Source organism: Sinocyclocheilus grahami, unplaced genomic scaffold, assembly GCF_001515645.1.
Source record: "Sinocyclocheilus grahami isolate Dianchi unplaced genomic scaffold, SAMN03320097.WGS_v1.1 scaffold9.1, whole genome shotgun sequence".
Taxonomy (NCBI): Eukaryota; Metazoa; Chordata; class Actinopteri; order Cypriniformes; family Cyprinidae; genus Sinocyclocheilus; species Sinocyclocheilus grahami.
In genome coordinates this window covers 2,833,946-2,845,139 of record NW_015505188.1, presented here as the reverse complement: position 1 = coordinate 2,845,139, position 11,194 = coordinate 2,833,946, and the positions used below count along the sequence as shown (strand labels likewise).

At 36.1% G+C, this 11,194-nt stretch overlaps 1 protein-coding gene across 2 annotated transcripts; it reads left to right on the top strand.

The window, feature by feature from the left end:
* Positions 1–10: 10 nt before the first annotated feature.
* On the top strand, positions 11–9,886 carry LOC107592109 (beta-1,4-galactosyltransferase 3-like). Of its 2 annotated transcripts, none has more exons than XM_016281493.1 (6): positions 11–329; positions 1,995–2,230; positions 5,572–5,759; positions 6,510–6,632; positions 7,785–7,889; positions 8,504–9,886. In XM_016281493.1, the coding sequence occupies exons 1-6, from the start codon at positions 71–73 to the stop codon at positions 8,667–8,669; spliced, it is 1,077 nt and encodes a 358-aa protein (XP_016136979.1). In that variant the 5' UTR covers positions 11–70; the 3' UTR covers positions 8,670–9,886. The 2 variants fall into 2 exon arrangements, with proteins under 2 accessions (XP_016136979.1, XP_016136987.1); XM_016281501.1 differs by lacking the exon at positions 8,504–9,886 and adding an exon at positions 8,310–8,486.
* Positions 9,887–11,194: the final 1,308 nt, after the last annotated feature.

The window sequence follows — 11,194 nt, the reverse complement described above, 5'->3', positions numbered from 1 at the left end:
TTAACTCACTGAGACTGTTCATCTGACTCTCAAACGTGGTACACTACTTCCACTGAACAGTTCCGTCACCATGTACACGCTGCAGTCCAAATGGCGCTACCTAATCATGTTCTTGGGCGTCCAGTTAGTGGTCATGGCTCTTCTCTCTAGAGAGGGCTACCAGAAAAGAGTGTCATATTTTTTCCGGATTTTCCGAAAGCCGGATACTACAACAGGACAAACAGTTGTTGGACACAACCACACGGATGTTTATGCCAACCTCTCCCTTTTGGGCTCTGCTCTTAATAAAGAGGACATGCCCTACTGCCCCAAGCAGTCTCCTCTGATTGGTGAGTTTGATAGCTCCCTTGGAAGTGTGCTATCAAGTTCCTGATCTGTCTCACTATTGAGAATATCATATCATTATTGTAGTCATAAAAAACAGTACCTGGGAGTTTTTGAAAATATTTTTTTTATGAAAAGAAAGAAAAAATAGTGGTGTGTGTGTGTGTATATATATATATATATATATATATATATATATATATAATTTAAGTAAAATATTAATGGTGTGTATATATAATTTATTTTATGACAGTTTCTAGTTTTGCGATTGAGGGGACAAAACAGAAAACTTTCTTTTCAGTTTTTTTGTGTGATTTAGGGCAAATCCTTTTTAAAATGTATTTATAATTTTTACTTTAAAAACGTTTTAATTTATTTTATGACTAAATATATGGGGTTTTCCCCTCGATCACAAAAAAATACTGGAAAAGTGATAAAAAAACTCAATGGTCAAAAGATATGGGAACCCTGCAAATAATTGAAATGGATCATCATGGATAGCATGTTAAATCTGGGTTTGGTCATGTATAACTAATCTAGGTTATCCACTACAATATTACCATTACCGTATTAGCAAGATACTGAAATGAGATAGTATAAATACTTTCTCCAATAAACCATAGTAGTTTCTGCAAATATACAGCCCAGTCATTCCAACATTTTTTTCCGGTTCATATGTGTAGTAAACTATTAAAACGACTTCGCAGTCTGTTAGCCATAAGTGTGAATCTACTATAACGTTTCCACCTTTTACAGTTTTTAAGCCTTATTAAATAGGGGTGTGAACCTACACTGGTCTCACGGTTCGGTTCAGTTACGATTATCAGGTCATCGATTCTGTTCAATTCGATATCACAATGCATTGACAATGCACTGCATCCTCAATGTTCAATTTGACTTCACATTTATAACTTGAATCGATCTGTGGAACATGTGGTAGATGCCTCGTCCTACATACGGAGCGTCATTCACAGGCTTTTAGCTGCTATATTTTTTAATAACCACCAGATGGCGCTGTGTTCGAGACACTCGAAGCTTTGAATCTTTTCCTGAACAGTCAGAGGAAATCCTCAGTGCTTCACGAGGCTTCATTTGCCCATCCCTACCCCCTACATATTTCGTTGTGCGTGACATGATTTACACACAGCATGTGTCTTCTCCAGGTCGTGCTTACCAGGTTGTTCATAAAAGCCGAAATGTGGCCAGATGTCGGCTTTTAAAGTAGTTGGAGCATTTTTAATTACTAGCACTAGTGTCTCGCCTCTCTCCGCCATTAGGCGCATTCGATTTGAAGCAGCGCTTAGTGCACAGAATGATCAATGTATGTCATAAACCGCGAGAGCAATTTGAAAGCATAAGGATCCGTCTGCTCTCTTATCGCTCTCGCGGTACTTGATGTCACACTGATCATTCTGCGCAGTGGCGCTTTAAGCCGAACACACCTAATGTATGCTACCACGACAAAGCACGTATGAGACAAATGACGTCACAAAAGCGTCAGTACATTATAATCGGTTATGGTCTATTACTGAACCGATACCGAATCGTCCTCGTCTGCATCGCGATGAATCGAAGAAACGATTAATTTCGACACCCCTATTATTAAAACAAAGTCAAATGCCTCAACCTCATCCAGTAAATATTCCTGTTCACACTCTTTACTTATGCAGGTGGACCAATTCGTGTCACTTTCCCCTCTGGGCTTACGTTTGCTGAGGTGGAGAGAAAGAATCCACTTGTTGTCCGTGGAGGGCGTTATAGGCCACCAAACTGTGAGGCTCGCCACCGCACTGCAATAATCATTCCCCACAGAAATAGGGAGCACCACCTCAAGTTCCTCCTCTACTATCTGCATCCCTTCCTACAGCGTCAGCAGCTCAACTATGGCATCTATATCATTCACCAGGTGCGTCTGCAGCCTGTTATTATTGTTGGGATTTAATTAGGTGATGCAGAAATCACTAACTTAAATTTTTCTCTCACTGGAAACAATTTGCTATTCATAAATATTGTTCAGTAGACCGTCTCTGTTCAGTAGACCGCAAATGTTGCAAGTTTGTCCCTCATAATCATTTTGCGGAGTGTTGCCACTTAGAGGAAGTAAAATAAGTGGGGGGGAAAAAAACTTTCTAGTTAAGCTGCTATTGGTACATTTTCCAGGAAAAACTGTTAATCACAGGGTTTTCTGAAAAATCTCTGATCTTTCCTCTACTAGATGATTTGTATTTTTGTCATTTGATTCACTCTAGTCAACAAAGGTCAGATTATCATTCTCACATTAAACCCTAGATTAAACCATACATTGTCAATTTTATTTGGTTGCCAAAGCAAATTTTATTCTCAGTTGGCACCTGGTGGGTGTTAATTTTAGACCGTGCTCTCACAGTTTCACATATTGTACAAAGATGAATTTGTTGCTTGGTTACATATTAAATATGCAGCTTTATTATAGTGCAACTCAACTGTGCCGGCTCCTGTTTCCTGTCAGTCAGTTGTAATCACTTTATCCTGTAGATCTAGATGCAAAACTGTACAACTCACTCTGACAGGTCAACCATCCCCTCCAGCTGATCTCTCATTTTAGTGAACAAAAATTATCTTAATACAAGAGTGTGCCAAATTCAGACCTGTTTCCCCGGGCTTTATTGTCTGGTTTTATTATTGTTGGCTTCCTGGGTTAATACAGTTTCATGTAGGATTATAGATGTACGGGATGAAATTTCCTTTTGAGTTTTGAGTTGCATTGTTGTTGCTGAATTGTGAAGCTCAATGAGATTGAAATCCTACTTTTATTTGGTCACAGTTTCTGTCCTGTTGTAATTCAATCAGACTCGTATATAAAAATATACATATATAATACTTTGATTCAGCAAGGATGCGCTAAATTGATAAAGTATAGTTAACTAAACTATGTAAAACTAAAATCATAAAAAAAAAATCATTTTTATTTAGTTCAACTTGATGTCCTAAAATAACTAAAACTGAAATAAAAATCAATAACTTGTGTAGACTACTAAAAACTACTAAAAATAACAAAAGCACACAACGAAATTACTAAAACTTTAGGTAAAATTACAATTAAAATATTACAATTAATTATATAAAATATTGAACAAAATTTGAACAAAAACTTTAATGGAATGTCAGTCATACTAAAATAACACTTTAAAAGTGACAGTGAAGTGAGGTTTTCCATTTATAAAAATTATTTCAAATGAATGCCGTTCATGGACTTCAAAACGATACATTACCATGAAAAGAAAATCATCTACTTTCTTATGTTCCTGACTTTGATATTGCCACTTCACGTCAATAGGCCAAGGATTAGACTGTAATCCTTATTAATCTGCTCTGAAAATCCTGACCACATTTTTATGAGTATAAATGTATATCCTTCTGGGACCCAGGCATAGACTTTTGTCCTCCGTAGAGGACATTATATTTTAGTGAATTTCTCTGAGACCCTAACATGCCACAGTTTTATGTCTGGATGTCCTGTACAGAGTACATTCAGGGCTTCTTAGAGATATCAAATGTTTGGAGGTTTGATCATAAACACACCCTCTCCTTTTTCTTTAAAAATGACTGATATTGACAGAATGATGAAATTTAGCACTCTTAGGAAAATATGATAATGTTTTATAAATATCGTTTAAATCTGGCTAATTTTTAAATTGTCGTAAATAAACATCTCAGGAAAATGTTATGGGGTTTCAAATCGGAATATGACTTTTTGTTACGAAACGTGGCATAATTTTCATACATGTCTTCTGTCGAGGACACCAGGACAAACGGCATGTTAATCAGGCATTTTGGGGAAACACAAAAAATCAATAGGAAAGAAAATATTAGGGATGTAACAATTAACCGCGAGGCGGTCGAAAGTCGGTTGAGATGCCAAACAAATCGCGATACAATTGGAGTAGGAGTTTATATGAATGCATCTCTGAGCGGAACTGACTATCTTTAGAAACGTGGTATTTTCTTTTCATCTTGCCTCTGAACAATGCATATTAAAGTAGTAGCAGCTCTGCTTTGTTTACAGCGGTAACCCTGGAAACACTGTATCATTGCTGTTCCATAAGCGCCACCTGCTGTCAGAGAGTGAAACTGCGTCTCATTCAGCTCGTCTGCTGTTTCGTTCAGATATGTTTTATGTAGTATAGTTTCACAAAACTAAAGTCAGACCATTCTGTCTTTGCTTTAAATTTCGAAATTATACAGTCTAATTTAGATTAAAAACTACTCCTGCTGCATGTGTGCTGCATCTTTGTTTGTATCATGATTAAAATCCAGTTGTTGCCTCTCATTTTAAATGGAAAGAGCACAGACAAAGCCTTAGTTTGTTCATATTAAGAGATTTCTTTGATTTGTGTAACTTGTTTGTTTTAAAAAATTAAACTTAGTTTTGCCATATTTTAATTTCACAAAGAAACGTGCAGCCTAATAAAACAACACCTTTTCTTCAATCTCATTTTCTTAAAAAAATCGTGAGGAAATCGAATCGTGAAATCAAAATCGTGAATCGAATCATGAGTTGAGTGAATCGTTACATCCCTAGAAAATATAGATCAATATTCCGATGAAATATGAGATATTCTTATCAAAATAATGGCAAGTTATTACTCCCATTATTACACTTCTTTTTTCATTATGGTTTGCCCCAAGGATACATTAATATGCAAATTAGATGCAATGTATGGATAGATTATATGGAATGGGAATACCAATTTATGGTACAGTAATAGCCTATATCAAATCATTCTGTTATATCTTTCATAACATAGTTGAGAATCATTGTACAAAGCTTGGCTAAATAGCCTGAAACCTAAAAACTGATTGGTGAATGAAAAAATGAAATGTTGTTTTTGCCTATACATGCCTTTTCATGTCTGTTTTTTTTATTTTATTTTTTTTAAATAACAGTCCTGGCATCCTCTACAAAGGACATAGAATAAAATATGAATAAATTTTTTTTTTCTCAAAAATTTATTTTCTCCATTTGTTTCTTATGCTCCAACCGATGTAATGACATAAAAAAACCAACAAATTCTCAAAACTTGTTTTCTGGTTCTCAGGAGGATTTACAGGCTGCACAGCTGAGTTTGTATGCTTTGTTTTATCAGTATTTGTGTAATTGGATTTTATATGGACTCATTTGTTTTTACAGACACTAAATAATAGCTTAATGTATGTTAGGTTCTTATCATTATAAATTGTTCAATAACAATAACGGTCTGTGTGTAGGCTGGTAATTACACCTTTAACCGAGCAAAGCTGATGAACGTGGGATTTCGCGAAGCCATGAGGGAAGAGGACTGGGACTGTCTCTTCTTTCATGACGTGGACCTCATTCCCGAGGACGACCGCAACACCTACATCTGCGACGCTCACCCCAAACACGCTGCCATTGCCATGGACAAATTTGGCTACAAGTCAGTGTTCTGCCCGCTCTCTAGCTGCATTTCATTAGACTTCATTTGACTGCATTTCACTTGCACATAGATTATGCACATATGCATTAGGGCTGCACGATTATGACAAAAATCATAATTGTCGATTATTCCCTTGAAATTGTAATTGTGATTATTAATTACGATTATCACAATTTACACTGAATGATGTTTATACCATTGTTTGATGCAACTGCATGCCGTATTTTTATATGAAAATAAACAAGCTGAAAACACTCTAACTGAAAAACCTTTAGTGCTTTTCTATAGTATTAAGCCTCAAATGTCAAATATACATCGGATTGGTTTCTTCTTTAAATTATAAAAAATATGAATGGTATTATAATGTTATACTAAAACTAAAACAATGGAAAAACCCTTAAGATAACATGTAGAAAGAAAAAAACATCTTAAGCATGCAGAATAACATAAATGGACTTTTAATGATTAATTGCCGCTTTGAACGATTACGTAATTGTGGCATTCATAATTGTAATCGTGTTTAGAAATTCGATTAATTGTGCAGCCCTGCACATTATGTATTACTGTGACTTTCAAACAACTAAAAAGTGAAATCAGTAATAAAAACAAACTCATGTAACAATAAAATGCTTATAGTTGAATAAACAGTCGCAAAACAAAAAAAATATGCCACTGAACTAAAGGGATTTAAAAGTATGAATTACTTTACATTTATATTGTTGTGCATTTCTCCTGCCTGTTATCAATCAGGTTGCCTTATAAGATGTATTTTGGAGGCGTATCGGCTCTGACCCCTGTTCAGTACCTCAAAATGAATGGTTTCCCAAACAATTACTGGGGCTGGGGTGGTGAGGACGATGACATTGGTGTCCGGTGAGTGAGCACGGGGGATCTTGTGTTTATTTGCTTTGGAGGGGTTGAGTGTGTGCACAGATGATTTGTGTGTGTGTGTAGATTAATGGAGAGGTCTGTGTGGGCGGACATCTGTCTTTGTGACACAGCTGGTCATGAACCACCTGTCTTTTCTAGCTTCTCTAGTTCAAAGCTAAAGTGTCCACATCTGACAAGTGTTACTGTCTGCTTTATAGAGGTGGATTGTGTGGACTGATGTTTGTGAAAATTATAGCTGAGTCATGGCTCACAAGCTAGGCCACATGCGAAGGATCGAATAAAATATATATAAAATGTACTGTATAGTTATGCTGTACAATTAAAAAGAAATTCATATAGGTGACATTTTTTAACTTGAAAAGCATAATTTGCCAAAGACTTGAAATGTTGGCTTGACAAAGCCTTTTTAAAAAGTTAAAAAATAATTTGTATTTAGCTTGTATACATTTGTGTTCAAAAGTTTGAGATCTGTAAGATTTTTTTAACTGTGTTCCTCAAAAACACAGTGGCATTGTTAAACGTTATTTCATTTTAAATGACTGTTTTCTATTTCAATATGTTTTAAAATGCCATTTATTCCTGTGATTGTAAAGCTGAATTTTCAGCAGGCTTTATTACTCCAGCCTTCAGTGTCACATGTGTCCTTCAGAAATAATTTTAATATGCTAATTTGGTGCTCAAGAAACATTTCTTATCAATAATCAAGGTTGTGCTGCTGATATTTTCATGGAATATGAATGAATGTCTTCACTTTTGATCAATTTAATGCTTCCTTGCTGAATAAAAGTATTAATTTCTTTCAAAATGAAAAAAAATCTTACTCACCCCAAACTTTTGATTGTTAGTGTATTTTATCACATTTACTAAATTAACTTTTGTGGACCAGAGTGAAAGAACGCCTCGCTTCCTAGAATGCATTACTTGTGCTGAATTTGTCAGAATGTGATGTAGAGGAATTCACCGAATTTTATTCAGATTGAAATTGCAATGCAGCTTCCTGTGAGGTGTGGCCTATTCAATTAAATTGACACTTATGAATTGAAAGGGAACCAGTTCCTCAGATTTATTCCCAACCCAATCCTGAGTCGCCTTCTGCTTTTTTGCAACACTGTCTAACTTCCTTCATCTTCTCAGGGTCTCACTTGGAGGAATGCTAATCAGTCGTCCATCTCTAAAAGTCGGCCGATATAAGATGATCAAACACAAGCACGACAAAGGCAATGAAGTGAATCCCAAAAGGTAGAATCACCTGACAACCATCTGATAAATAGACAACAACTTGTGATGACAGAATGTTTCAGTGTCTTTCTGTAGTCGTTGATTGTGAAATCCGCACATTAACATTCTAAAGGTGCGATCACATTAGCAAAATTTAGTGGGCAAAAATGGTCCATTGCCTTATTTTGTAAAATCACTTACAAACCAAGCAGGTTTCTGTTGGGAAACGCAACAAATCTCAAGCTTGTTGCGAAATCTCCATTTGGAAACATTTTGCGAAATTCCCAATTGTGTGGATTCCTATTGAAATGACTGCATTTCGACAGTGGAAATTCACAGAACAGTGTTAAATATGACTGCACCTTAACACATTTTGTCCTTAACATATGATAGCATCATCTGCTAGAACTTCCTCTGTTCAAGCCGTTACCTCTCATGCAGGTTTAACATGTTGGCTAAGACCCGGAAATGTGTCTTTAACATATGATAGCATCATCTGCTAGAACTTCCTCTGTTCAAGCCGTTACCTCTCATGCAGGTTTAACATGTTGGCTAAGACCCGGAAATGTGTCTTTAACATACGATAGCATCATCTGCTAGAACTTCCTCTGTTCAAGCCGTTTCCTCTCATGCAGGTTTAACATGTTGGCTAAGACCCGGCATACGTGGAAAGAAGACGGTATGAATACGGTGGAGTATGAGATCGTATCCCGGGATTACCAGCCTCTTTACACCAACATCACGGTCAACATTGGCACCGAGGCAGGCCTGCACCCGACTAAAAAAAAAGCTGCTTCTTAGCTGAATCCTAGCATTGTTGTGGATCCCAGAGGCACAAGTCTTAGCGCCAATGCCGCATTGCCTGCAGACTTCACCCACATGCACATGGCCAGTGAATTCATGGGACATCATGCCTTTACTGCACCACAGACCTTCTGTTTTTCTCTGTAATAGCGGTGCCATCTAGTGATCCCAGATTCTCTGTCCTTTCTCTCTCTCTTTTTCTCCAAAGTTTGACACTCTGATCCTGTACTCACTGGTTTACTTTATAAATCAGGATGCTGCAGAAACTTCATCAGCTGGTCCACTCACTGACCGCTTCACAAACTTAGTAGGAAGGAAGTGTTTCCTGACAGACAGACTTTTCATGTATCCTCTGTGCCCATGGGCACCATTGAAAAACCTCTGTTGCCTTAGAATCAAGCTGCATTCTCTCCTTACATTTCTTTCATGATGACTAGAGCGTAGCTTCGGCCGCCCGTGGTTGACGTGTCGCAGTGGGTTAGGCCGACTTTTTAGGAGGAGTAAAATTAATTTTTTTGCCACGTGAGGGAAATAGTGAAGCAGGCCGATCAACTACATGAGCAGCATTGTTTGCTGCACTACTCTGTGAGTCTGGTGCATTTCCTTTTCAGTAAATTAGTACTTTTGATTATGTACTGTATTGCTATCCAGGTGGGTGGAGTGATATTTTGTTATATATCTTCCATTTCGAGTAATTCAGTCAGAACTGGCCTCTTTGGTAGTAATAACCACTCTACATATCCTGATGTTCTTTTTTTTTATTTCTGAATTGTCATAATTGCCTTTGGTTATCTTAGTAATAATATTGGCTTTTATAATCAATGCGCTGCCTCTCATTTTCACGAATTACTCAACACATTGTATTTTATCTGCATGATTTTTTTTTTTAATGATTGGCTGGTTGTGTGCGGTTTGCTTTGGCTCAGGCAATAGGCTTGTTGAATGTAGCTGTATTTCTCCTTTTGGTCAGAGAATGTCATATCAGTGAAGAGCGCATCGTGTTGTGTCCATTTGGATGGCTTGGTGAAAAGTACATACTTCCGTACATATTTGATTATTCAAAGATATTTCCTAGAAATGCTCTTACCTTGTTATCCGAGCTTTTTATAAAGACCTTCAGCCTCATAAAACACAAGCATAAACTGTTTGTAAAACCATTTTTAAGTAAATTGTCCCATTGAATAAAGTGAGCTAAGAACATCTGTAAAATAATTATTGCATTGATTCGAATACGCTTAACATTCGTAAAACCATTTTTACATAGTTGCTTTGAATCAAATGTGCTACATTTGTAAAAATCAATTGTATGTAAATTGGTGTAATGAATCAAATGCGCTAACAACTTTGAAACCATTCTTATGTAAATTGTTGCATGAAATTAAATTAAATGCTAATGTTCGTAAAACCTTTTTTAGATAAAGTGTTGAATTTAAATTGAATGCTATAATATTTGTAAAATCATTCTTGTGTTAATTGGAAGTAATAAATCAAATGCGCAATCAATCGTAATAAACCATACTTGTGTAGGGTGCTGCATTAAATTAAATGCGCTATTATTAACAAACCATTCTTAAATTGTTGCATTGCAGTGAATGCGCCAACATCCATAAACGTGAGCTGTTGCTTTCCGTTGAATGCGCTAATATTTGTAAAACCATTCTTGCATATATTGGTGTAATGAATCAAAATCATTCTTAATGTAAATTGCTGCATTAAATTAATGCTCTACTGTTCATAAACCATTCTTAAGAAAATTGTTGCATTGTCAAACGTGTTAATATTTGTAAAACTATTCTAGAATACATTTACGGTTAATTGTATACACTAACAATCATAAAACTATTCCATTCAGTGCAACCATTTACGTTGGAATGGTTACGAACAATTTACAAATTGGTTGTTTTGGTTGTTGTTCATGAATGAGACCCATTATTGGCACAGTCTGGACATTTTTTTTTTTTAATTCTCAAACATTTAAATTTACACCTCTGACACAGATGACAAAAGAGATTGATTTCATATTTAAAAATGCGTTCATGAATTTGGAGAAACATCAGTTCTGAAAATTAGACCGAATCATGGCCTCCACTGGGTAATGCTAGCCTTGTATTTGCCATGCCTTGTTCCTGTCTAACTTCTAAATGTCTTCTGCATTGTTTAGTCTCATGACAGTCCAGTCACCAGATACACGGATGCTTCAGACGGATCTGTGCACGTGTGGATACGTGAATCTCAAATACACGTTTATGATAATGAGAGAACTCGATCATACATTGTTTTTCGAAAGCTGCTGTTCTCTGTGTGAATGTGAAAGGTGGAGGTATTGCTCCCCTCTTTACTAGTTTGTATGCTGTTGGTAGCTTGTGAAGGGTCATTTAAAAAAAAAATGGTGTTGGGTCATTGAAGCAAGTCATTGGATGTCATTGAGGCAGAGATACCAAAAAAAATCTTTTTTTTTTTTTTTTTTTTTTTTTTTTTTTTAAAAAACTTTTTTTTTTTTTTTTTTTTTTAAAAGTAGGTTT

Excerpts from the sequence above, each read along its gene's own strand:
- LOC107592109 (XM_016281493.1), top strand. The coding sequence starts at position 71 with ATGTACACGCTGCAGTCCAAATGGCGCTACCTAATCATGTTCTTGGGC. Across the intron at positions 6,633-7,784 it reads GACGATGACATTGGTGTCCG|GGTCTCACTTGGAGGAATGC; the intron begins GTGAGTGAGCAC and ends TCATCTTCTCAG. Across the intron at positions 7,890-8,503 it reads AATGAAGTGAATCCCAAAAG|GTTTAACATGTTGGCTAAGA; the intron begins GTAGAATCACCT and ends CCTCTCATGCAG.